The sequence below is a fragment of the Catharus ustulatus genome, chromosome Z (genome assembly GCF_009819885.2).
Source record: "Catharus ustulatus isolate bCatUst1 chromosome Z, bCatUst1.pri.v2, whole genome shotgun sequence".
NCBI lineage: Eukaryota > Metazoa > Chordata > Aves > Passeriformes > Turdidae > Catharus > Catharus ustulatus.
In genome coordinates, this window is record NC_046262.2 from 39,986,238 (window position 1) to 40,014,217 (window position 27,980).

Genomic DNA, 27,980 nt, shown 5'->3' on the forward strand with positions numbered 1-27,980 from the left:
CCTCTCGGGGCACGGTGGCGTGGGCGCCATGGCGTCTGTCTTCTCGGCGGCCGCGGGGGCTCCGGCGGCGCCGCTTCTCGGCGGCCGCGGGGGCTCCGGCGGCGTCGCTTCTCGGCGGCCGCGGGGGCTCCGCCGGCACCGCGATTCGGAGAACGCGGGGGCTCGGCCGTCGCCGCTTCTCGGCGGCCGCGGGGGCTCGGCCGCCGCCGCGATTCGGCGGCCGCGGGGGCTCGGCCGCCGCCGCTTCTCGGCGGCCGCGGGGGCTCCAGCGGTGCCGCGATTCGGCGGCCGCGGGGGCTCCGGCAGCACCGCGATTCGGTGGCCGCAAGGGGCTTCCCCGCCGCCGCTTCTCGGCGGCCGCGGGGGCTCCGGTGGCGCCGCTTCTCGGCGGCCACGGGGGCTCCGGCGGCGCCGCTTCTCGGCGGCCGCGGGGGCTCCGGCGGCACCGCGATTCAGCAGCCGCAAGGGGCTTCCCCGCCGCCGCTTCTCGGCGGCCGCGGGGGCTCCGGCGGCGCCGCTTCTCGGCGGCCGTGGGGGCTTCCCCGCCGCCGCTTCTCGGCGGCCGCGGGGGCTCGGCCGCCGCCGCTTCTCGGAGGCCGCGGGGGCTCCAGCGGCGCCGCGATTCGGCGGCCGCGGGGGCTCCGGCGGCACCGCGATTCGGCGGCCGCAAGGGGCTTCCCTTCCACCGCTTCTCGGCGGCCGCGGGGTCTCCGGCGGCGCCGCTTCTCGGCGGCCGCGGGGGCTTCCCCGCCGCCGCTTCTCGGCGGCCGCAGGGGCTCGGCCGCCACCGCTTCTCGGCGGCCGCGGGGGCTCCAGCGGCGCCGTGATTCGGCGGCCGCGGGGGCTCCGGCAGCACCGCGATTCGGCGGCCGCAAGGGGCTTCCCTTCCGCCGCTTCTCGGCGGCCGCGGGGGCTCGGCCGCCGCCGCTTCTCGGCGGCCGCGGGGGCTCCGGCGGCACCGCAATTCGGCGGCCGCAAGGGGCTTCCCTTCCGCCGCTTCTCGGCGGCCGCGGGGGCTCCGGTGGCGCCGCTTCTCGGCGGCCACGGGGGCTTCCCCGCCGCCGCTTCTCGGCGGCCGCAGGGGCTCGGCCGCTGCCGCTTCTCGGCGGCCGCGGGGGCTCCGGCGGCACCGCGATTTGGCGACCGCGGGGGCTCCGGAGGCGCCGCGATTTGGCGACCGCGGGGGCTTCCCCGATGCCGCGATCCACCGGCCGCTGGGGCTTCGCCGCCGCCGCTTTATGGCGGCCGCAGCGGCTCGGCCGGCGTCGCCTTTTGGCGGCCGCAGGGGCTTCACTGCCGCTGCTCCGATGCCGCCGCCGGGCGGGCTCTGCTCAGGGCTGTTGCGGGCTCGCACTTCTTGTTCCCTCCTCGCCCGGGCCAGGGCCACCCGGGTTCTCGTTTCCCCCTCGCCCGGGCCAGGGCCGGCGCCGCCCGGCTTCTCGTTCCCCCAGCGCCCGTGGTGGCGCCACCCAGCTCCTTGTTCCGCCCAGGCCAGGACTGGCGTTGGCTGCCTCCCTCCCCTCTTGGCTCCTGCCGGCTGTGGCCGCCCGCTCCCGTCCCCGCTTGCGACACGGTGCTCCCGCGGCACCGCCCCCCCATTGCGGCTTGCACTTCCGGTTTGGCAAATTTCGCAACTTTGTCCCTCAGATAAGGCGCACCGGACTATAAGGCGCACTTCCGGGTTCAGGGAAAAAATTTAGTCAAAAAGGTGCGCCTTATAGTCGTGAAATTACTGTACTTATTAATATTATCTGTGTTGTTAGCATTTTGCCAAAAAAATTGTCATTATCAGCTTAACAACTTCAAAACTGAAATTCTGGCATCAAGGTTGACTGGATAAATTCAGAAAGCAGAAGTTACCAAGCCACAGAAGTAATGTTGGATGCAATAGATGTTTCTAGAATATAAAGGTGTTGCCTTCTTTTTGGCATCTTTGAAAAGAACTCGTAAATATAGTCTGTGGCAGTGTCCCAGACAACTGGAAAAACATTTTTTTAGTCCTTAGGATGGCCTGAAACAAATCTGGAGATGTAAAGAAAGTTAAATTGATGGAAGATGCAACTGAATAGGAGTTAATTAATATGTGACACTTAGTATTATAATTAATTAATGTAGTTCTTAGTTATTCAAGTTATTTCCAATTAGACTGTCGCTTGTTGTATGCTTCAATAATAATAGTTGGATGTCTTTGTATGATGAATGAAGTAATTCACAAGCACACTAGCTACTTCAAGCTAAACTATCCCTTTGCTATATGATTCTACATTAATAGCTGGATGTCCTGTGTAATGGATAAAGTAATTCTCAGGCACACTGAAGCTCTTCTGTCACTGCATATGATGTAATTTAATCTTGTTTCTCCATCAGCACAATAAATGGGACTGTGTGAGAGAGAGAATCTGTGTTTGTTTGTAAGATTTTACTTGGAAATAATCTACCAAAAAGGAGGAAAATTAATGCATGGCAGAGTCCCATGTTCCCAAAAGACTCTGTTTATAGTTTTGTTGAACTTAGCATTTATTGTAAGTTTGGCAGATTGTTCTAGTTTTAATAATCATACTGCTGTTCTGTTTTAATATTGCATGATCTGTGGACTGCCATAAAGTTGTTACAAATTGAAGGGCTGATATAACATGAAGTGAAGCACCTCTTCTGAATGTTCCTTTCGTTCAGTATTTAACAAATTAGTATGTTGACATTTGTCATTGATGGATTTCATTATTTGGTGACAGGGTTTTAGGGGGTTTGACAGCATGAATGGTTTTTCCTGCAGACTTTTGAGAATTGATAAAGGCATCTTTGTTCTTTGTGCAAAAGCAAAACAGATATCTTATTGACCAATGCACACAAAAAAGAAGGCTTGTATAGCTGCTGTGCAGAATAAACTAAGAAAATGAAGCCATTACGTATTCTTCTATGTTTTTCTCCTTTTTTTTTTTTCTGCTAACAACATGTATCTCCTTAGTTAAAGTAACCAGAAACATTGGTTGCTCATTTAGTAAAATGAAAATGTGATTTTTATCAGTTTTTATACTGTTTATGGATGACAAAAATAAAAAAACAGGCTATGGATGGAAGTACAACTGCTTAGATAAATTTCTACATTTCTAAATTGAATGTTTCTTTGTATAAACAGATGATAAAGGCGTATTAGAAACAATACATTTTAGCAGTAAAGCTGAAAATCAGAAAAGACTTGATAGTGTTGGAATTGCACCATTCTACATAAATTTTTTAAGTAAAATGAAAGACTTCAGCAAATGGATTAATAATTGCCATTTCTTAAAAGCAAGAATTGTGGGTGATACTGCATATGGGCAAAAATTAGATTACGTGTGATTTGGATAACTTTCTTAATCTTTTTGTTTGCTCCCACATTTATAGTTGGTGCCACGTGCAAGAGTATAATAGATACCAACGGAAAATTTGAAAGAATTGTGTCTGTGGCTCTTGTATGATCTGAGAAGTTCTGCTTTTTTTTTTTTTTTAATTTGAGCTTAACCTCTTCATTTATTTTTTTGGAGAAACATCAAGTGTTTGATAGCTCTTTCTCCTCCAGTAATGTTTGGATTTTTTTGACTGATTTGGGTACATATCTGGAGTTTTCTCATTCTGCAGATGAAGTATTTGTCACAGCAAATCTTAAAAAACTATAGCGTTTCTTAGGTCTGGTTTTGTTTGTGATGTTACTTTTGCTGTAGTTCATAGAGATTTAATAAGAACCACTTCTGCCTTCCAGCAGATGTAATTTTCTTTAAAACGGATACCAAAAGGCCTTGAATTGAAAAAAGAACCCTGGGAAACTCAAAGAACAACAATCCACTTTACTTTTTTTCATTCATGTGGGTTTTTTGTTGTGGATAAAATCTTACTTGTATAATTTAAATGAAGGAAAAATTACTTATTCTTTATTTTGTCTTGTCCATATCACCTTTTGAGAGCATTAATGTATAGGCCCTTGAGTAATTTTTACTGAATATGGTGAAACATATATGTATTGCTTTCTGTCTATTTGTTTATCATAGCTGGTTATTTGCACTTTGTCTCTCTGCTGTGTTAATACCTGTCAGAAATTTCATGGTGTAGTAAAAAGAAGTCCAGATTTTCCAGTAATAACAATAGTGAAAAGCTACAAACAGTGATATCCATCCATGATCAAGTAGTATCATCCATCACTGACAAAACGTCATCGCTTAGACTGGAGCTGAGGAATGTTGTTAGTGACTGTTCATCATGTTAATAATTTTTAGCAAGAATACAAAGAGTAGTTTGAAAAGTCAATGAAACAAATGCTATATTAATTTCTAATATAAAACAAGAGAATCTTCTTTTTTAAAGCTTCCCTTTGGCATATGAGAAAAAACCAAAAAAATACACAGAACTATTTAACATTTCTAAAACGAGAGATGTGAATATCTTCATCTGTATCTATTTACATTGCTCACTTCTTGCAGAAATAACACGATCAATTATTTCATTACAATGATCAATGCCTGTCCATCTCTATTTTCTGTTGACTTTTTTTAATTTCAGCAAGTACATAAGATTAATAGTTTGGTCCTAATATAAATCAGTGCTAAATAGAAAAGAAGTTAATAAAACGCATGGTTCAGATGGAGACTTTCCACACTACTATTTGTTATTAAGTATTTTCACATGGTTAATAGTGTAACTGTTAGGTTTTTAAAACGTTTTCTTCATTTGACCAATTTCTAATATTTGGAAGGACTCAGAGATGTGGTAAAAGTTTCATATAAAATTCTTGCTGAAATTAGTGGAATTATGGTATTTCCTCTGTCTCAGCCTCTGACCTTTTGTGAAGCTACCTGTATCAGAAACAGGAAACATATTTAATCATCGTGATCTATCAGCTGTCTTACATCAAACAAAAATAAAAGATTAAAAAAATCCATATCCTAAGATACTTTACAGAGCAGTCTGAATTAGAAATAAGTTTATTTTCTTAATTATTTCTTGCTCAGTAGTTAAGTACTGTAGATTGACTTCCAATCGATCTGGTTTTTAAGAAAAGCACAAGTAACCAAATTCAGTTGTGCAGCTTGTTAGATTTGTTTGGAAATGTCTGCCGTGATAGAGTGCAGTTTTATACTGTGAATATTTAGTAAGGGATCTGGAAAATGATATCACAGATTATTTTCAATGTTAGCAGTGTCAATATTTTTTTGAGCATCAATTGGAAGTGAAGTGTGAAAGTTAGAAAACTGAGCTGCATGAAATACAGAGTTGGCTTTGTTGCTTTTTTTTTAGTAGTGAAACAGGTGCTTATATTTATTGAAGTAACTTTATTTGCACTTAGCCATAAATCAGTTAACTAAATAAATTAAATATGGAAAAGTCATTGTTTGACATACAACATGAAAAGCTGTAGTCTCTCAAGGTGCTTCTCTTGGAAAGCTGACTGTGAGATTTTTGGCAGTGTTGCAGCCATTTGTTACTAACAGGTGTCATGTAATTGATTTTTATAAAAGAGTGTGTTACATCATGGGTTTTTTGGACAAGAGGTTTCAAACAAATCTGTAAAAAAATCTTGATGGGAACTTGAGGTTTTGAAATTGTAGTTGTTTCTCTGCCCTCCCCTCATAATTTTCTATGTTTGCTTCTCTGCAATAGCAGGCAATTTGATGGTGTCACGAATCTTGGGATTATGGAAGTTTTGAAATGAATAAACGTTGTTTGGCTTAAATATGACATTAGTAAACAAAATATGGAAAGTTCAAAAATATGTTCATGCTCTGTGATTTCCCTATTGTCGTACAGAATGTGGAAGATGAAAAGAAGTGAACTAAAGGTGATGTTAGGCATCCTGGGGGCATCCGAAGTCAGCTGCTGAATAACTCTTCAGCTCTGCAGTTCTTGCTTTAGTTGTTCTTGTCACGTCTAGTTACTAGTGATCTTATTACAAAGCTGGGTTAACTTAGTGCCAATAATTGAGTGTCAGATATCAGATTGAAGTTTGTATGTAAAATATACCATTTTTTTTGTTTCCTTCTTGCTTTACTTTGCAAGTCAGGATAGTTTAAGCAGATAGGATATATCACCATGATATGAATGCAGCAGGATATCAGCCACAGATAAGTTGTTTCATGACTTTTAGTAAAAACACACTTAGAGGTTTTTGTCTTAGCACTGTCAAAGTGTGTGTGCTCTGTGTTTGTTAGAGAGAGGATGAGACATAAAGGAGGTTTATGTTAGAAAAATTTGTTCACATAAAGGGTTGCCAAGCATAGGAACAGGCTACCCAGGGAAGTGGTGGAGTTGCCTTCCCTGGAGGTATTTAAAAGATGTGTAGATGTGGCACTTAGTGCCATGGTTTAATGGTGAGTTGGCAGTGCTGGGGCAATGGTTTGATTTGATATCTGTGGCGTGCTCCCTATCTTGATAGCCGGGTCTGGGAAAGTTCTTGTAACCCTTCTGTTGCAAGTGATAGTTTCAGTCTGTGATGTTAACGTTGTATGTTTTACATGGATTATAGACAGAGAAGCTGATGCCTAGAAGAAAGCTAGAACTTGGAAACAGATCCTGTTCTGGGAAAGAAATTAAACATAATAAGGCACTTTTTTGGGAAGCCTGATGAAAAAATTAAAACCTCCAAAGTGTTTATTGTCTGCTAGGTGTGCATTTTGTTGGGCAACTCAATAAATATCTTGCCTTAGGAGGTATAGCTCTGCATTTTATATTTTATGTCCTCTGACACAGCATAAAATTAAGAGAATTTAATTATGTGGATTGAGTTGGGTTGCTAGTCTTCCTTTAGGCTGATCCCACATTATGTAGGAGTGCATAAAATTCTTTAATTTTTGAAGCACATCAAGCTTGTGTCCTTTTGTTTCAGGTCAGTATGATTGGTCCTTTTGTGGTAGCAAAGTAAAGTCTCCTAGCATATAAAAATTATATTTGTCAACACTTGTCAACATTATCAATGTGGCTTAATTTATTTTTATTCACCATAAAGTTACAAAGATATTTTGGTCTCTGAAGAGACTTTATAAAATCTTCTCTCTGAATAATATGCAGACAAATCAAATAAATTGTGACCTGTAAGTCTAAAGACGCAGAAAGGTGACACAGTTTGTATATCATAAATATATACTGTCTTTTTATGTTTTCTTCAAGGTTGTTGATTTGGTGTTAATATGGGATTGAAGATAATTGAGAAGGATCAAAAATTGTTGCAAACGCTGCTGTTTGTGTAGTGGTTTTGAGCTTAGGCTCATGTTAGCTATTTTCTTTCACTATATAAATTCTTCCATTTTATGGCAAGTACTGGTTTTGCTGTTGAACAGCAGTAGAGTTTCTCCTGAGAGGATTTCACCCTTGTTTATATATATCCTCCCTAGTCTGGTCTGGGGCTGCAAAATACACAAGATAGAAGAGATTACTAGCTCACAGAGCAACTTCTGCTTGGGTGTTCAGATCATTATTTAGGCACTTGATTGAAATTTACAGTTTGGATCTTGAATTGCAGTACTGAGTTGACAGTTACTCTCCTCCTTTGAAAACACATGGGTTAGTTTTCTTTTCATGTTCCTTGCCCTACTGTGTTGCTGCATGACTTACAGAGTAAAAGGTTAGTCATCTGCTCTAGAAAGACTTTCAGCTGTAACTTCTGTCACTTTTTGGTTTCTCCCTATGATGTAAGAAGGCAAAACTTTGAAAATTAGCTCCCATTATTTATGGAATAGTACTCTGGTAGATATATATACTCTGGTAGAGTATTCTCCCAGATCTTTGTCTCTACAACTGCATCTGAAAATATGTTTGAGTTTCTGGTGTATGGTAAACCTAGGAGGTGAAAAAGACTGTAGTTCTCTCAGTACTGCACTGTAACATACACTAGACCAATGGAGATTAGAGAGGTAAGAAAATGGATGTTGAGTGTTCCTGTGTCTGTATTCCAATGGCACAAGTACCCACAAAGATAAATTAAGCTAACATTCATAGTCTGATGTAGATACTGCAGTCATAATGTTATATCACTGGAAGAATGCAGTTTTGTCATGGTTTGACACTGGCCAAACACCAGGTATCCATGCAAGTTGCTCACTCACCCTCCCCTGCCACAGCTGGGCACAGGAGAGAAAGAAATTAATGAGGGGTTCATGAGTTAAGGACTGGGAAAAATAATTTAAATGGCAAAACAGGCTCAGCTTAAGGGTATTTGCTAACAGATTCACAGGAGGAAAATAAGAAGTAAAATAAGCCCTTATAACACCATTTCCACCCAACCCATCCCTCCTTCCTACCAACAGTGCAGGGAGACAGGGCATGATGGCAGGCAGCTGATGTCTGAAATTTTCTTCCACTGCTCTGGGAGAGGAGTCCTTTCCCTGTGAGGCCATGAGGTCCCTCCCATGGGAGACAGTTCTCCATGAACTTCTCAGTGTGAGTCCAATCTCACGAGCCGCAGTCCTGCCAAAGCTGCTGCAATGTGAGTCCTTCCCATAAGCACACAGTCCTCCCAAACTGCTGAGACATGGGTCACTGTTCCATGGAGTGCAGTCCTCCAAGGACAGGCTGCTGGATCCCCACGGGCTATGGGTGGATCTCTGCATCCCTCATGGATCTCCATGGGCTGTGGGTGGTTCTCTGCATCCCCATGGGCTGTGGATGGATCTCTGCATCCCTGTGGATCCTCATGGACTGTGGATGGATCTCTGCATCCCTGTGGATCTCCATGGGCTGTGGGTGGATCTCTGCATCCCTGTGGATCCCCATGGGCTGTGGGTGGATCTCTGCATCCGCCATGGATCCCCATGGGCTGTGGGTGGATCTCTGCATCCCCCATGGATCCCCAGGGTCTGTGGGTGGATCTCTGCATCTCCCATGGATCCTCATGACTGCAGGGCACAGCTGTTTCACCATGGTCTCACCACAGCCTGGAGAGGAATCTCAGCTCCAGTTCCTGGAGCAGCTCCTGCCCCTCCTTTTGCACTGACCTTGGTGTCTCCATGTTGTTTCCCTCACATGTTCTCACCTCCTCCTCGTCTCTGGCTAGAAGAAAAAACTGCATACCCATTCTATTTTCTTCTTGTATATGTCATCACAGAGGCATTGGCCAGCAGCCTGTCCATCTTTAGAGCCATCAGGGATTGGCTCTGCTGGACATGGTGGAAGCTTCCAGCAGCTTCTCACAGGAGCCACCTCTGTGGCCCCCCCTGCTACCAAAAACCAGGCTGAGCAAAAGCAACATAAGGTTAAAAGCAACTGATGAGAGTTTGCATGAACTCTTTGTGAAGAACTGTTGTTTAATTCTCTAACTTTCCCAAATTCCAGTCATCTTTAAATGTATACCTTAATTTTAATGTGTTCCTAAGAAAATACTTGGGACTTCTCTTGCTCCCTTCTTCATATTTAAGAAGGGATTTTTTTGAACTACAATAACTGTTTCCCCCATTTATTATCTCATTGCATTTTTTTCTAAGTAAAAAAAAATTTTTTTTTCAAAATATTCAAAAATTATATATATGTAAGTGGTATCTATAGTAGTGATTTTTGGTGCTACTTTTGACTTCAGAAGCATTATTTCTCAGGTGACAATAGTCTTGGCTCTGTTATTTCCACAAGTATGTAAGAAAATATATGTGCAGATCAGTGTGTTAAGACGGAAAGATTTCTACTTCGAAATGAATGGAACAAGTTTGTTAAAAATGAACTTCATGTTCCCATCCTAAATGCATATTTAGGTTCTTGCACATACATTTGGCTGGGGTTTGTTCTGTGTGTGTCATTTGATTGTGTGTGAGCAGCCAAAGATACCACTCTTGCAGACTATGTGCAAAGCAGCACTTGCATCTAAGTCATGAGTCTAGAAAAAGTTTTGAAAAATTGCTGCTAGAGATTTGGCTTCTCAAATGGGCAGATTGCTGTTCAGAGCTTTAGGACTTACTGGAAACTTTTATTTAAAGAGACTGTCTTATAAGAACATCTACATGGGTGGATTTGAATGACTGGAACATCAGGACTCTTTGGCCTTTCACAAAAACAATTTCTTTCCCTTTGAGATTGAGTTTTTTCCTTTATATGCATTCATGCCAGAGTTGCTATGTTGAGATTTCCCTTAACTGCAATTTAACTGGGAGGGGGAACTTGTTCCTTCTTCCAGTCGAGAGATGTGAATATCTAAGTTAAGAGTATGGGATTCTGGTCAGAATAATGCTCGTTTGCTTTAGAAGGGAACTTGTCAAAAACAAGTTCAGTAATTTCATGATTACAAGCCGCACCGTTTTGACCAAAATTGTGCTCCCACTCCAGAAATGCGGCTTACTCAGGAGCGGCCAATATGTGAATAATTTTCTGACATTTCTAACCCCGGAAGTGCAAACCCAGGTGCCAAGTCGAACACCTGCCAGTGAAACCCGGCATTTCGCGATTGTTACAAATTGGTTACTCTGTTGCGCTGCGGGTGGAGCCTGGCTGCCTGCCGGCAGCACAGGGAGGGGGAAGGTGGGGGAGCTCCCTCCTGCTGGCCCCACAGCCCGGGGGGAAGGTGGGGGGCTCCGTGCTGCCATCCCCACGCCCCGGGGGGAGACGAGGGGCTCCCTTCTGCTGGCGTCGCGGCTCGGGGGGAGGCAGGGGGCTCCCGTCCCCACGTGCCGCCGCCGCAGGAGCGGGGGGGCTCCATCCCTACCTCCCACCACCACCGCGGGTGCCAGTGGGCTTCGTGCCCCCCTGCCACCACGGCGCAGCGCTGGGCTGGGGCGAGCGAGCCTGGCGGCAGCGGCCGGCCCCGAGTGGCCCTGTCGAGCGGCAGTGCCAAGCTGGGCCACCTGGCCCCGTCAGCAGCCCTGAGCCCTCACGGCCCGAGCCGAGCCAGTAAACCCCACCATGCTTCGATTCTGTTACTATTTGGCAACTTTATTGCACGTGGGTCCTCTCTGTGAATGACAGAGCGGCTTATACTCGGGTGCGGCTTGTGTATGGACAAAGAAGGAAATGTTTGCCAACACCCAGTGATGCGGCTTATAGTCTGTGCGGCTTGTAATTGTGAAATTACTGTCATTAACTTCTTTTTCTCTTGGAGCTTGGGAGCTTGTCCAGTTTCCTGGGGAGGATTGGTAGGGCTGTTGTTTTTTTTGTTAACTGGAAGAGGTTTTCCATCTTTCTTACCACATCCAGCTTGCCTGTTCTGGCCTGCTTTAGAAACTTGGACCTCTGCTTGCTGGAGGCATTTATAAGCTGCACACTTCTTGTCAGTCCTTGATGTGGTTTCTGAGGTGAATCATCTTTGTCCATTTCTTATGTATGAATGGATTTATTTCCTTTTCAATTAGAATCAAAGAAATGGATAGCATGCCTTATAATTTGTTCCTAGTAAATCAAACAGATGGTAGGAAGGCCAAATTTCTCTTCTTTTTAAAAAAAAAAAAAAAAAAAAAAAAAGAAAAAACTTTTGGGTCTTGCAATTTAATTATCAGCCAAATTATCTTATTTTTCACTTAGACACTTTCTGGAATTATTGAGTGTTTTAGGAAGAGCACTGCTAAGTAACAATGTGCAATTAATAACATTTGTAACATTTTACCAAAACAGCTAGGACATCAACCTCTTTAAGTGCGTTCAGAAAAGGGTCGTCAAGATGAGATTAGAGGGATGCAGCAGCTCTCCTGTGAGGAAAGGCTGAGAGAACTAATCTGGAAAAGAGAAGGCTTTGGGGTGACTTAATCACAGCCTTCCAGTACTTGAAGGAAGCCTATAAGAAGGATGAAGAAAGACTTTTTGCAAAAGCAGGTAGTGATAGTATGAGGAGGAATGGCTTCAAGCTCAAAGACAGAAGGTTTAGATTAGATGTTAGGAAGAAATTTTTCTGTGAGGATTGTGAGGCTCTGGAGCAGGTTTCTGATCCCTGGAGGTACTCAAGACCAGTCTGAATGGGGTTCCGAGCAGCCTGGTCTAGTGGAAAGTGTTCCTGCCCACAGGAGCAAGGTTAGAACTACATGATCTTTAAGGTCCTTTCTGACACAAGCCATTCTGCAATTCTATGAACATTGCACATCCTAGATGATATTAAAAAGGTAGGTTTGGTTAGTATAAGTGGAGAATCAGTGTTTTGAACAAATACGTAGGCATAAACATCTTGCAAACTAACAGGTGCTGGACATCTTCCAGGGATGTGTTCTGTCTTTGATAAAATTACTCTTAAGAAAAATTGAGAACTTTTCAGTGGTTGAATTGGTGATAGTACTGTTTGTTAAGGACAAGCAAAATGAAAGAAATAATTTAAGGTGTTCTCAGGAAATTAAGTTGCTGGCTGTACTCAGACTAAAATTAAATTCTACTCTGCAGTGTATAATCTTATTTTAGCCTTGTAGGAAACTGTATTCATATTCTTTAGCCAAAATTTAACTGATAGACATTTTTCTTATTGAAGTGATTCGTAATCTGTCTGTAAAAGAAAATATTGTGTAAATGTGGAATTTCTGTTTTTTAAGTGATTGAAGAAAGCGGGGACTACAATCTTTATTGCATATTTACCTGCAATAGACTTCAAATGCAAACTATACTGTGAGCTATTTAAGAGGCATGAAGTTACTTGTTTTGCTTAACCAAGTGGCTGAAATGTTGCCACCAGTATGTCTGGAATGTTATTTACTTGGTAATTTCTCCAGTTTTCTTTGTAGCACTGTACACATGCCACAACTAGGAATCATTTACTTAAAACTGACCAAAGTAATAACCTCTAAACTGTGGTTATTATTCTCATCCTGGACTTTATTATAAAAGATGTATAATGTTCTGCAGCTTCTGTGCTCACACTCTTCCCCCATTTCTCTCTCCCTTCATTCTCTTAATCAGAATTGCTTTTGGCAAAGATTTGGAGAGCTGCTGTTTTTACTTGTTTTTTTTGTGTTACTTGATTCCTCAGTTTAGTACTCTAACTTCTTACATTGTTTCTTAAAGTGCTGTCTGATAGAAATGTATTAACTTTCTTGTCTTGGTAGCTATTTTTTTTTAATAAGGAGATAGTTGTTGACTATGTTTTTCTATCTAAGCGTGTATCATATTTTATGGTCCCTGTTCCAGACATTCAACTGGTGGCAAGAAAGCTGTGGGTGTTTTAACATTTCCAGTGGAGGGGTACAAAGGGTGGGGAAGCACTTTGGAATGCTGATAAGTAATATTTGACTCTTGGAAATGTTATAAGGCCATAGGACTCCCTTCCCATGCTTGGAAGGCTAGACTTAAAAATCTCTGTTCTTGAAGGTATACTTGTGTTTTATTTCCTTTGTAACTTTGAGAGAAAAGTGAGAAAAGAGTTGAAACGCAGGTCATGGATACCGTAGGTTAATGCAGGAACACTCTGTGTATAGTGGTCTTGGTTGTGGCCTTGCTTCACCCATCCGTGACATGGTGCCTCGATAACCCTTTGCATATTAGTCAGAGGGCTTAAGTCTCCTATTTCTATCTCCTAGATGTACTTAGTTTCAAAAGTTGTATTGGTTTTGAGATGTTAAGATCTGTAATGTCTATAAGCATGGCAGAAATTGCCTTACTGTAGCATGTGAGTTGGGAACTGCAGTAACTTGCAGTTCAGGGCATTTTCAATAGCAGACTGACATTTCAGGGCAGTTTTCCCCACAATTTCTTTCAGTGCTTGTATACAAAGCAGAGTAGATACAAACTGGGTTGTTGCCCTGCTGTTGCGAAAAGCAGACATTTACTACTTCTCACTTCTGTGGTTCTAGTAAAGTACGTTCTCCAATCTCTGCATTTGCAGAAATTATCAACTCTTATCATGAGGTTGTATCTTCTTAGCTTGTTTGAAGGTTGACAAACATATGTGCTTTACTATGTATGACACCTTTTACTTTTGGATACTGATTTTTTTTTCTTTATTAAATGTTTCTCTTTTATTTATTTCCATCTTTGATCATTTAATGGATAATTACTCGTTGCCAATATTAACACTACTCAAATTTTATTATCCTGGCTTGAATATAAATGTTTCTATTGAAATAAATCAGTCTTGTAACATGAAAAATATAAAACTTTGGTTTAAGTTACTTCTTACAATTAATAGCTGCTTGATGGCTGAATACCATACAACTGTATGATGGAATTTTAGTTTAATTTTTCTGCCAATGAGCAATAAAGTACAACTTAATTCTTACAAATTCCTGAGATATAAACTATTAGTCATGATCTAGCATGAGACCCTAACAGGCAAATAAAGCCTGCCTGAGGGGAGCCTACAAGAAAGATGGAGAGAGACTATTTTACAGACCATATAGTGACAGGACAAGGGGGAATGACTTCAAACTGGAAAGACAGTAAGTTTAGATTAGATAATAGAAGGAAGCTCTTCCCTGTGAGGGTGGTAAGGCACTGGCACAGGTTTCCCAGGGAAGCTGTGGATGCCCCATCCCTGGAAGTGTTCAAGGCCAGTTTGGATAGGTCACTGAGCAACTGGGACTAATGAAAGGTGTCCCTGTCCACAGCAGGAAAGTTGAAACTAGGGGATCTTCAAGGTCCCATCCACTCCAGGCCATTCTGTTATTATGTCCATGCAATACACTTTGTGACATGTCACTAATGGATTCTGCCACTCATTTCTCTTGTGCAGCCCTCACATCATCTTTCTGTCACAAAGTGTGCTGCCAGGAGGAAGCCATCTCTGTGGAACACGTCTGTGCCACGAAATTGCTCATGCTTGGTTTGGACTTGCCATTGGTGCTCGTGATTGGACAGAAGAGTGGATAAGTGAAGGGTTTGCCACTTTTTTAGAAGATATATTTTGGGCTAGGGCACAACAGGTAAGGTGATGACATGTTGCTTCAAAATTAATGTGCAAATCAAAATTATATATAAATTAGATATAAATTAAACCTCCTGTGCGATGATGTAACATATTTTTAAGTGGTATTGGAATTTGTGTACTTACTTGATTAAAAAAAAAAGTGATCCACAATGAATACAAATCTTTACAGAGATAGAGGTCAGTGAAAATGAGAATAGAAACATCTTTTTATCAATGATACCCTTCCCAAAAATTTTCTACTCAGTTATAAAAATTAGATCATCAAACAATTACTGTGCATTCTTTCCATTTCTGTTGCATACCTGAAACTGGAAAAATCAACAGTCTTACTGCATATTGTAATATTTCAGATACCTGATTAAAATTAGTTGTTTTTGTCCAATGAATGACCAAGAAGTGTACCTCAAAGCAAAATGGAAGATGGTTTAAAATGTAATGCAGGGTAATATTCTATTCTTATAATAGAAAAACATAAATTATAATTATATTCAAAGTAATTATTTATTGGCTGGCAGCCTGACACTTATTTCATAAGTAGGAATCTCTGTTAATATTACATAAATGGGGGAAAACACAACAGGGAGCTTTCATGAGTATGACAGAATTTCATGATTATAAGCCGCACCATTTTGACGAAAATTTTGGTCTGAACCCAAAGTGCGGCTTATAATCAGGTACGGCTTATATATGGACAAAGAACGAAAAGTTGCTGTTTTAGTTTGGAGGACAGGTGTCTGCTGAGAAAGGCAGGAGCTTCTCTTTGAAATGGAGAATGTAAACCCCCTCCCTCCAAATTATTATCATTTGGAAATCAAGGGACTTTCAGGCAAAAATATGGGAATTAGGAATAACAGTTCTTTACTAGGGAAATTAAAATAGAAATACAGTACTACAAAGAAACAAACTGCAAACGCTGACAAAGTCAGAGTACAACCTGACACCCCGTCAGGCAGGGTGTTGGTAGCTGTTTGATTAAATGGTGGTTGCATCCTCCTGCAGTGACAGATGTGATTCAGTTGAAGCAGTGCTCCTGCAGAAGGTGCAGTTTCCCTCCGGAAGTCCAGTGGTGATGTGGAGAAATCCGGTTTTCCTCTGCAGTCCACTGGACAAAGGGGCTCCCTTAGTGTCCCAAAACCTCTGTTTTATCTTGGTAAGAAATGTTGGGCTCTTCCCCCTGGCTGGAGCAACTTCCAGTGGGATGAAGCAATTTTATCAGTCCCACAGTGGGACTCAATGGGCCATTAGCAGAAAATGACTCGCTGGAGGAAGGATGGGTTGTGAAAAGATAAAGAACAATGGCCTGCCTAGTTTCAGTGGATGGCCAATTAGCAGAATATCTGCCGTTGAGATAAGGATCACTGTCCCCACCCTCAACAGATCATGATAGAATAGATACCTTTTATCACACTCTGCATTGTAACGTGCGGCTTATAATCAGGTGCGGCTTATGTATGGACAAAGAATGAAAAGTTGCTGGCACCGGGAAGTGCGGCTTGTACTCAGTGCGGCTTATAATCGTGAAATTACTGTAGGAAAGAGGAATGACGCCAGGACACAATGTAGCTCTTTGCTCTTAATTTGGTAAGAGTAAGGATGCAACCAAAACTTTTGTGCCAGGTGTTTCTACTGTATATTCAGTTTATTTCTTGCTATTCACTAAAGATAAAACAACATGCCCATCTCTCTCCTCAGTCAGAACTATTTAACTGACTACTGATTTGATGTGCACAGTGAGGCTTTTGTTATCTCTTATAGCAGCAACTGTTATTTTTTTACTGTGGATATTGGTACTGTTTCATGCCTCTTCTGTACATTAAAGAGAAACAAAGTTTCTTGTTATGAAAATTATTTATTGTCTGTTGGAAAACAGCAATCAGTAATCTGTGTTTTTTGTTTACTAAGCAGCTGTCACATGATGAAATAAAAGGGCAACAGGAATTGAAAGCTTTACTTCGCTGGCGCCGACTTAGAGATGAGGTGCAGAACTCTGAAGAAGAGCTGCAAGTTTTAAGGTAACAATATGATAGCATCATCACTTTTGTATGTTCACTCTCTCCTGTTTTCCACATTTTCTTCATTCAAAAGTTATCCATCAGAATAATCTGATTAAATTCACTCAATTTCCTTATTTCCTTCTAATAATAAAAAGAAAATGCACATTAAACTGACTGGGTTGTACATCTTGACTATAATGCAATTGCTTCTCCCTCTGCTATAGAAACCTTTTAGTAACCATGGGATTTATTTTGATATGAAATATATCTAAGCAGTTTACAAGAGCTTCTATTCAGGAAAAAAATAAAAGACCATTTCCTGAAAAAGTTGACTGTTGAAAACCATAACAGAGTAATTTTCTGTGGCTGAAGACAAGTATGTATCTAACTGCCTAGATGAATGAAGCTTTAAAAAACAAAAAAAAAAAGGTAATATATTAACTATATAAAGCTACTTTCTCATTTGAAAATGCTAATATCTATATTCAATACAGTGTTCTTTAGGTATCAGATGCTAAACTCAAGGCTCCTTTGTACATAGCTAAAGACAGTCTTCCTTTGCCAGTGATTAATAATCTAGGCTGTTCTGATTGGTGTATTAGGAATTTTCCACAGTCTTTGATCTTGAATGTTTGTCTAATTCAAGATTCACTGAGCATCTATGGCTTGTCTCCTCATGGTCTTCGACCAATAATAATGAGTTTACTAATCCTAGTTTAAATTAGCCATGATTTCTGACCAAATCATGGAAGCAAAGGGACGGATTTCAGACAGTTGTGTAGTCTGTTCTCCTGCTCTGAAATAAAGGCAGTGCACACAGACCATCCTGAGTGGGTTCGTACTAACATGTTCTTAGAAGACTCCAATAAAAAGTTTTCATAAGAGACAAGCTGTATTAATGTCTCAATAAGGCAGTTAGTGTTAACAGTTAAAAATTGCTTCCTAATGCACAACTGAAATACTGTTTATTTCAAGCAATTATAGATTTGATTTCTTTCTTTCACCAGGTGGAAGTGAAGAATAAATTGAAAAGCATCTTCTAGATTAACAACTTCTAAATGTTTTTGGAAGACTGTTACCATTTCACTCATTCAAGGTCTTCCTTCTTATGTCTGCCCAGTAGAACCTAAAAGGCTCTACTACATTTGGACACTCTAGAAAGTGTCCACCAACATAGAAGTTCCTCTATAAGGCCTCATGTAATCCAAAAGCATATCACCATCTGCATGATTGTAGTCTTCTGTTGATCTGTTTTAATTTATATTTATTGATGAATTGTGTATCTTTGTGTAAGCAGAGTCAATGAAGTTACACGGTTGTGTAAATGTTAAGGTGTGTAATTTTACCATAGTTATAAATGCGAAAGTAAGTTTAATCACTAGTTATTATACAGTTTCTGCCAACACAACTACCAATTTGCATGCTGAGGTTTTTATTTTAAATGATTTTTTTTATACTGGTTCTTGGGATATGATGCTTATCTGGATAAGTGTTTTCCCTTTCTCAACACTATGGAATCACATTTGTTGTGTTTTGTGTGATTTGTACAGCTGTTACTTTTAATCAAATGTTATGTGGTGTTAATTTTCAAAATAATTTTTCTAAGGACCATAACCCTTTGTAGTTTGAAAGTCAAGAATGATTTATTTTGAAACTGAAACTTAAGCTTTCTATTGACTTGCACATTTATAAGACATAATAATAAGCATTTTTCTTACCTTTTGGACAGTAGTATTTCTAATGCTAATACAAAAGAGTGAAAAATTAATTTCTCATTTGAAAAATGTGTCTCCAGGAACACAATGCCACTTTATGATTCTGGTCATTTATTCTTCTCTAGTATCTCTAGTTCCTTGTGATTGCATTTAAGGATTGCCTACTGATTTCAGTCAGATATAAATATTTTCTACTATTATTGTAGCATGGACGTGAATAAGTTCTCTTTTTGCATACTTGCTGGGGAATTTTTATTTTCTTCATCCTTTTGAAAATACAACCTTGTGCTTTCCTCATGCTATCAACTTTTGATCCATCAAATGAATACCTATTTAGACTGGGTAAAAGCCAGTCAGGAAACTGATTATCAGCCTGATGTTTCTTCTTATGGGTATACTAAGTGGCATGTCATAAGCTACCTGTAAAGAAGGGGGTCAGGTTAGAAAGAAATTGGTGTCTTTTCAACAGACAGCAGCTCTGAAAGGCAGCCCCAGCAAATCTTAATATTGAAGAAGGAGTTTGTGGCACTTCCGTTCTCATACAGGATGAGACTTTCCACAGAATTTGAAACAAACATGCAGGGATAAAAATGCATGTGTAAAATGTCTTGGCACTCATTTTGCTGATGATCATCAACATCAGCACTCCCATCTCTCATGTTAGGAAAGCAAAGAAGACCATTTTGTTCTGCACAATAAAGCTGATGTTGACATTTGTTTCATCTCCTGGTCCTTATGCCTAAAAGGCAGTTTTTTGTGGTTATTCATTAGAGAAAGCCAATGTTGATATCTAAATTATTCTCTGAGTTCCACTTGTGTCAGGTCTGTTCTATCCTGAAGCAATGCTTCTGACTGCTCTGTAGGTGTTTTATTCTATCTGATAGGAAATGTGCTTTCAGATGGTCTCTTACAGTCTCTGCATAAGTTTTTATGACCACCTCTCACATCAGACCATTTAATTACCAAGGACATCCCAGTGCATTGTAGTTTTACTAGTGCAGTGTGCTGATTGCCCAGCAAACAGAAAGCAGCATCTTGTACTTCCTTCAGAAATTTACCAGTATCTGAAATGTGCCAGATAGCATCTTGAATATTTTGAGACAGCTTGCCTTTAGCAATAATGGTAAAGGCATAACCATGCTTGGCTTTATCTGCTAGGTTAGATGCAGCTTTTGTATGTCAGTGTAACAAAATTTCAGTCTCTGTAAATACAGTAAGCATTGCTTTAAAATAGCGTTCTGAAGTACTGATAGCAGAGAACAGGGTTACATTCTAAATAATTACACTCCTTTACAGACATTTTCAGGAATATACACACAACCTTTGTAGAGGAATGTGTGTATGTTTTCTGTATGGAATTTTTTACTACCATCACCCAGATGCAATACTTTTTCTAGTCAGTCCTATGATCTACACAGGCATGCAGTCAGAGGAGGAAGGAAGTATGGTTGTCTAATTAAAAATAATTGTGATTATGAGAGAGATTTCAGATTAGTGTGGATTCCATAGCCTGTGCTCAAACTCTGTTTTTCAAAGTTAATGGATTTTGGGCTGTTTATTAAGAGAGAAAGCAGTTTTTGCTTTTTATGTATGCAGACAATGATGAAAAGTCATATATGGAATGTCAGCAGGTCTTCCTTCCAGGAGACTGATCCAGAGGGGAAATAGCTCGATTTCTGCTTTCTTACAGTGCGTCTACAATGTGAAAGAACTGGAATTGCCATAGGATAAGAAAACTGTTACTGGTATCTTTCTTTCAATGTTGAGGGAAGATCTTACAGGAAAGTTATTTATGAATGATAACATGGAAGAGGACTGTGTTAGAGACAGTGTAAAATTCAGTCTGTTTCTTTTCTCTCTAGTTGATTTCAAACATTTGCATTTCATTAAAATTTTGTGTATAGTGGATTTCATGTACACAGGCTCTAATAATAACAACGTATGAAAAAACCCCCAGAACTCTGAACAAAACTGTAATAAAAAACTGTGACACAGATATCAAAAAGGAAGAACATTTTCTTCAAGGGAGACACAGATAGGGAAAAAAAAAATTGATCACAAGGGTTAGCTCCTGAAATTACTCCTGCATGAGCAGTATGATTTGAAGAATCTTGCATTGCTGTGGCCTGTATTTCCCCTATTCTGTAGAAATGAAGGGAAAGACATTTGGTTTCAAAGACCAGCTATTTCAAAATCCACTTTTAGAATGGGAGAGGTTGTTTTAGTCACAGGGATAGTCTCCTAAGACAGGCATCTGTTGTCAGAGTACTGTTAGTTGGGATGTTTTCTGAATGAAAGAAAAAAATCTAGATGGTCTTCAGTACTATGCCGATGAAGGCACTTCTTACAAATGAAGAAAAAATGTTGAATAGCTTCTCTTTAGTTGCAGTCTGTCCTCTTTAGAGCCTTGAAGTCCTACACACTTAACTTTGTACATTTGTGGCATACCAGATGTTGTATTACATTTTAAATCAGGCAGTAAGTAGTATTTTTTTTTCTAGACATTATTGTCTGTAAACCTCAAACCTGGATGTAAAATGCTCCCTCTTTTAAAATTTGAACTACTTTTCTTCCAACCCAAATGGAAAAATGAAAATCAGCATTTTCTGCAGCAGTCTATTGCATGAAGATGAAGGAGGTTACTCTTGCAAGGGCAGTTATGTAAGCTGTTAAGCCAAAGTTCAGGTAAAAAAAGAGAAACCTCTAGTTTAATATAATGACTTCACTATCTTCCCCTCCTCTTCCCCTTAAAATGTTCTTTTTGTTTGTTTCTCTTTGTTCTTAACATGTCTGTACTGGAGAATGACATGCAACCTGGTGTCATGCTCGCTATAAAAAGACTACACCAACGTACTGATGAATTTTATTTGGAAGAAAATTCATTTGTTTTACTGTCTAAGTCAGTTTATATACTTATGATGAAGACTAGTCACAGGTGTTTAAAGTTACTGTGTCACACAGTGCTTTCATCTATGAGAACCTGTAATGCATGACTTTTTTCTTTACTTATTTATCCAAAACTTAATTAGTGTTGTTTCCTTTTTAGACCCAAGAAGGAGAGCACAGGAGAATTAAGTGAGTCTGGCGCTTCTATTGTCAAATATGGCCTTAAAGCAGAAAAAATCTTCATGCAGGTTCACTATTTGAAGGTGAGTGTTGTCAGTTGGTTTTTATTGAGATTGTTTTATGAATATGATAAAGACTTCAGTCTTCTAGATATCAGAAAATTCATAGCTTCTGCCTTAATTTTTTACAGGGTTATTTTCTTTTACGATCTCTGGCAAGGACAATAGGAGAGGTCTCATACCTTGCATCTTTACGGAAATTTGTCATTAAGTTCCATGGGCAGCTTGTCCTTTCTCAGGTATTGTGCTTGGGTTTGTTACTCACCTTTTGGAAAAACAAACAACCCAAACTTTTGGATTTGCTACCTAAATCATCTCTTCTTGTTGTGATGTGAGGGGAGACGCAATTGTAATTCGGCAATGTAGGTAAAATTCCTACCTGCTAGAGGGTAGAACATTTTCTTCACTGTGAGACTTGAATCACACCCTGCTAGTATGCGATAATATAAACAATGAGGGATTTTATTTTAACATGATATTTCAAAAGGCCAATGTTCATAGGTACTAATGTTCTCAAAAATAGGGTCATTTACCATAGTGGAATTATCACCTGTAATCTTTTAGCTTGTGGGTTTTGACTGTGATCAGTCAAGTCTTTTCCCTGATCCCTCTGTGTTTCTGAAAGAGCAGAAACTATACTTGTGAATTTATTTTCTTTCTCTCTGCATGCTGTTTCATTCAATGCTTCTAATTTCATCCTATTTCTTATAAGGACAATGCCAGCTAGGGTTGTAAGTAGAAATTTACCTCCCACTAAGTCTTTCTGTAAAAGTCATGTTACTACTGGCTCTAGTTTTGTTTTGATTTAGAAAACTACATAGGTCTCTGAGCCCAGAGTTCTAGGAATCCTGTCACTGGTGATGAATCCAGCTTGCACAAATAGCAGTGCAGCTTCTTGTTTCAGTAATGCTGTGAAAACAACAATTCATGGGGATGTCTGTGAACCAGGTCACTGAACTCATCGTGGTAAAAAACAGGCCTGGTACAAAACCCGTGACACAGCAAATATTTAACATTGCTAGAAGAGCACTGTGATTACAGTGAGGGGCAAGTGAAGAGATGATAAGGGGTATGAGTGACTTTCTGAAACCACCTTCTTTGCTGAAGTCTGTCTTATGGTTGAAATCTTTGAGGATATTCAGGACAGTGATAAATGTCTCCTTGAAACACTGAGTAAGGGCCTCCAATTTTGTGTAACCTAAGTTTAACACTTGCTGTTTCTTCCAGCCAGAGTGATTTTTTGCTTGCATGCATATTGTTTTACATCTCACTCTTACGGGGTGAGATGTATGCCCAGGAATCTCACAAATATCTTACGGACCTGTGATTTCTTTTGTATGTCAAGTCACCCAGAAGTTAGGAGCAGTAGCTCTTAACACAGCGTTTCTGCCCCATGGAGGAATGTTTAGGGTATTAAGGGAGTTAGCACTGCTGCAGCTGTTTCCTGTGCCATGTTGTGGCGACCTTAAGAAATCTGGCATAGTGTGGAAAATGCCAGTGACTGTATGAGCCTTGTCTACATTAAGATGTGCAAAATCATAAAAATGAAGCTTCACTATTACACAGCTGGAAGAATTTTTAAAATTAAAGAAGTCATGAGAATACTAACAACAAGAAGCAGCCCAGCACTTTAAGCTGGTGGTAAGAAAGATACTCAAATTTTGGTAAGAAAATGTTAGCTTGTTGTTACTGGTTCATGTGGGGCAGATTGTGTCAGTAGACTGTTTAAATGCTGCAAAATGTTCAGCAGACTGTAGTACTAGTCATGGCAGCTAGCTACCCTAGAGAGTTCTCCTTTGTCTAACTATGGAATGTCAATTTGTAGCTTACTGACTCCAGTCTCCTAAGATGTAATACTACATCCAGAAACATCCATTCCGGTTATTGGATGAAAAACTGCTCAGTGTTTTGTTATTGAATTATTGAAGCAAAAGTTAAACTTTTGTTTCTTAGGCTACTTTTTATTTGTGCAATATGTCCATTACTATGTGCTTAATATATGTAAAGAAAAAAAAAAAAGCACTTTCCTTCATTTGGAAATACTACCTGATATGGTGGAGAAAGAGTGAAAAATGCATTTTCTGTCTTTGTAAGAAATCTTTAAGATTGTGTTTTTGTTGGGGTCTGGTATAGGTCGATAAGGAATCACAGCAAGAGTTGTAAATGCAGAAGCAATGAAGTCAAGTTAGTACAGAGTTTCTTACTCAAGGTCCTTCTTAAGCAAGCATGCTGTCAGTGTTTAAGTGAATAAAAGATTTTGAATAAATATAGGTGCAAATGGTAAGTTTAAATATTATAGTGCTATAATTTCACCTTGTCCAAAGTAACTGTAAAAGTTCCCAGGTTTAGGAATTGTGGGAATGAGGGAAAGTAAAACAGTGAAAAATTGCCCATGTTATGAATACTAGTCTTGTTTTCACTGTTATTTGTAGTATTTTTCCTAGATGGGAGCTACAGGTGCGAGGAAATTACTTCAGATGTGAAACATTAATCAGTTTGTCTTTTTCCTTCATTCTGCTTGCATGCTCAGTGGATTTTTAATAGTAGCTTTAATTTTGTTGAGTTAGCAACAGATGGGTAATGCAAATCTGGAAACTTTGAGAAGGATTTTTAAAAAAAATATTCTCTTTTTTTTCTATGAGGGAATTGAGTTACTAACTGCTTTGAGTGAACTTTAAAAATAATGACTGGAGTGGATTTGACTATAAACAAAAAGAAAGAAGTGCAAGTTGCTGGTACTCCTAACAGAGTAAAATATGTTGTTCCATTTTGTCTTGAAATAAAAATACCTTGGAAACCGAATTGTTTGTGAAATTTAATTTTTGTGTGGTTCTGTCTGTTATAAAGGGCAACAAATCGACTTTTCACTAAAGCTAGACAGAGGTTCCATCACCTGGGGCTTACACTGTTAAGCTGTCTGGCTAATGATTGCGGCCTGATAATAGAATATATAGTGGGGGAGTCTTGCTTACTGTAATTAGGAAATTGTTGTCTTTGGAGGTCTGGGATTGACACCAAAAGCCAGGAGGATGTCTACGGAAGGAATTCCAAATAAACAGGAAATTAGAAGGGTGCTCATTATTTGTCTTTCCCACCCAGAAGGGACAAATTAATATTTGCTGCTTAGTTGTGTCATTTACAAACTACATATTTTTTAGGAATAATTTAACTTTGAGTGGATTATTCCTTCAAGGAACTGGATGTAAGTGTAGTTGTAAGTGTAGTCAAAGTTTATTTGTTGCCAATTGAATGTCCATTTGGATCTATCACTTTCAGTCATGACATCTCCACTGTTTTTATGCAACCCATTATATTCCAGTCAGACAATTTAAACAAAAGTATCTGTTGGTTGTAGAGTACTGTCTGGATTAAAGGTTTTAATATGAAGACATAATTTGTCTTTTAATATTGAGTGTTCTTTATTTGGTATCAATATGTGTGATCAGGGAGAGGTGCTTGCCTGATTCTCCAAAACAGTTCAGGGGTAGAAACTTGCTGGCTATTGCTCAAGACAAAAATAGGCATAGTAATAAAACATCTTTTGGCACGAAATAAAAGGTCTTCTAAGACCACATATATCTAGTTATTGCTTAATTTACAGTAATTTCACGACCATAAGGCGCACCGGACTATAAGGCGCACCCGCCGGGAGTTGGCAAAATTCGCAACTTTGTAGATCAGATAAGGCGCACTGGACTATAGGGCGCACTTTTTTTTTGCAGCGAGGCTCCGCCCCCAGCTCCCTCCGCGCGGTTGCTGGCCGAGGCCCCACCTCAACCCGGCAGTCATTGGCCCCCGGGCCCGCCTGTACCTGGCAGGGGCGGTGCCGCGGGGCCCCAGGCCCGCCTGCATCCGGCGGGGCTGGGGCATGGCCGCCACCCCTCCGTGCTGCCTCTCCAGGGCCGGGCTATGGCCGCCACCCCTCCGTGCTGCCTCTCCGGGGCCGGGCTATGGCCGCCACCCCTCCGTGCTGCCTGCACGGGGCCGGGCTATGGCCGCCACCCCTCCGTGTTGCCTCTCCGGGGCCGGGCTATGGCCGCCGCCCCTCCGTGCTGCCTGCACGGGGCCGGTGGGTGCCTGTGGAGGGGCGGCTCCGCCTGCACGGGGCCGGTGGGTGCCTGTGGAGGGGCGGCTCCGCCTCCAGGGGGCTGGAGGGTGCCTGTGGAGGGGCGACTCCGCCTCCACGGGGCTGGAGGGTGCCTGTGGAGGGGCGGCTCTGCCTGCACGGGGCCGGGGGGTGCCTCTGGACGGGCGGCTTCGCCTGCACGGGGCCGGGGGGTGCTTCTAGAGGGGCCATCCCGCCTGCACGGGGCCGGGGTGTGCCTCTGGAGGGACGGCTCCGCCTGCACGGGGCTGGGGCGTGCCTGTGTAGAGGCGGCTCCGCCTGCACGGGGCCCGGGCGTGCCTCTGGAGGGGTGGCTCCGCCTGCACGGGGCCGGGGCGTGCCCGCCCCTGCTCCGCCCCACCTCCACCTGGCAGCCGTGGCCCTGCCGGCTCCCCCCGTGGCTCACAGCTCGCACTTCCGGGTAGGCAATTTTTTTGAACTTTGTCCATCAGATGAGGCGCACCGGACTATAAGGCGCACTTCCGGGTTCCAGGGAAAATTTTAGTCAAAAGGGTGCGCCTTATAGTCGTGAAATTACTGTAATTTCCAGCTTTTATTTCCAGTTATTTCTTTCAACCTATTTCTCAGTTTGTGACTCTTCTTTGCCTTTGACTCAGACACACTACATCCATTAACAGTGCAAAGAAAATTTCTCCATGATGTCAGATTCACAGTCTGTATCCAGATTTGATCTGCCCAGCAGAAGCACACTGTTAAAGCTATGATTAAAGTTACTGGCTTCAGTCAGGACTATGGTGAGAGCAGGTGAGAGTCACCAGGGAATTTAATTATGAGGGGCTAGCAGATCCGTAGTAAACATGTTGAATTAATTTTTTCAATGGCTTTATAAGCTTGGCGAAATGTCAGTAGAATTCCACAAACTGCAGAATAACAGTTTATTTATAGAGAGAAAAGTTATTTTCTAGCCTCAGAGTCTCTAGCTAGGTAAGAACAAGGTTATTTAATCACATGAATATAAACCAGTTTGTTAATATTGCAGCATTGCTGTAGCATGTGGTTTCTAACTCATATATTTCTTATGCCTTCACTGAATTACTTGCAACAAAGACCAAAAACTGCAAACTATAATTTGCTTTATGGAGTGATCAAGAATTTAGTTATGATTACCTTAGTCATCCACAAGTCTTTGCTTCAAAGTGTAAAATAAATAAAGCATCTTAAAGAAGTGGCATCAAATCTTAAAAACTTTCACATTATCCGCTGACTTTTCTCCTGGACACTTCTGAACCTTTGCATCTGTGGAGGAAGAAAAAGTAGCCTGAGTGTAAAATTTCACTCCAGATGGTTAAAATGGCAAAAATTATAAACAGCTGAAAAGTCAGACCTGTAATGAGATGTGTCATGCAGACTTGATTATAGGCAAATGTTAAAAGCCATGCTAGTATGAGGTAAGGGTAATTTGCTTAAGTGGTAATTTGCTTTCCTACTCTGTTTTAGAGCATTGAAATATGAACAGTTGAAATAAGGTATAATAGATTAGAGTGTGGAATGATGGTGCCTTTTTCTTAACAGATATTTGGAAAAAAGGAAGACAACTTTAATCACAAAGGAGATCCTTAATTTCGTAGTATAGTATACAGTTTATAAAACCATCCACTGAAAAGTTGATGGAATCTAACCAGGGAATATAGTTTCATTCATGTATACACAGTGCAAATACTGTGAAGGATTATCACTTCAGGTTTACTATTCACACACTTCTGAAGTACAGTCATTTCATGATAATAAGCCACACCATTTTGACTAAAATTTTAGTCCGAACTCTGAAGTGTGGCTTATAATCAGGTGCGACCAGTATATGGATGAAGTTCAGAAATTTGCCAGCCCGGAAGTGTGAGCCCGCAGCAGCCCTGAGCTGAGCCGGAGCCTGCCCAGCCCCAGCGGCGGGGCAGCAGTGAGCCGAGCCCACATGGCCCTGAGCCAAGCCAGTAAACCCCGCAACCCCACGATTCTGTTACTAATTGGCAACTTTGTGAAAGTTGCACGCGGATCCTCACTGCGAACGAAAGTGCGGCTAATAATCCGGTGTGGCTTATTTATGGACAAAGAACAAAATGTTACCGACACCCGGAAGTGCATCTTATAATCAGTGTGGCTTATAATCATGAAATTACTGTAACTCTAATTATGATATTTTTGTATTCTTTATTTACATGTGAGATTACTGTGTATCTCCAGCAAAACTTACACAAGTGGAAGGAGACAGTAGTTCTCTGTTTATATGCATAATAATGTAATGTTTAC

At 41.3% G+C, this 27,980-nt stretch overlaps 1 protein-coding gene across 15 annotated transcripts in view; it reads left to right on the top strand.

Annotated features, from left to right (window-relative positions):
• LOC117011070 (aminopeptidase O (putative)) overlaps positions 1–27,980 on the top strand; it is a 386,126-nt gene that overhangs the window by 70,712 nt on the left and 287,434 nt on the right. For 13 of the 15 annotated variants that reach the window (XR_004420849.1, XR_004420847.1, XR_004420848.2 and 10 more), the window contains 4 exons: positions 14,582–14,771; positions 16,679–16,788; positions 21,532–21,634; positions 21,742–21,849. Coding sequence is in view for 10 of the 15 variants with exons in the window: in XM_033086311.1 (XP_032942202.1) it covers positions 14,582–14,771; positions 16,679–16,788; positions 21,532–21,634; positions 21,742–21,849 (511 nt within the window). In the remaining 5 variants the exon portion in view is untranslated. The remainder of the gene's footprint in view (positions 1–14,581; positions 14,772–16,678; positions 16,789–21,531; positions 21,635–21,741; positions 21,850–27,980) is intronic. The other 2 variants (XM_033086313.1, XM_033086316.1) reach the window with 1 other exon arrangement.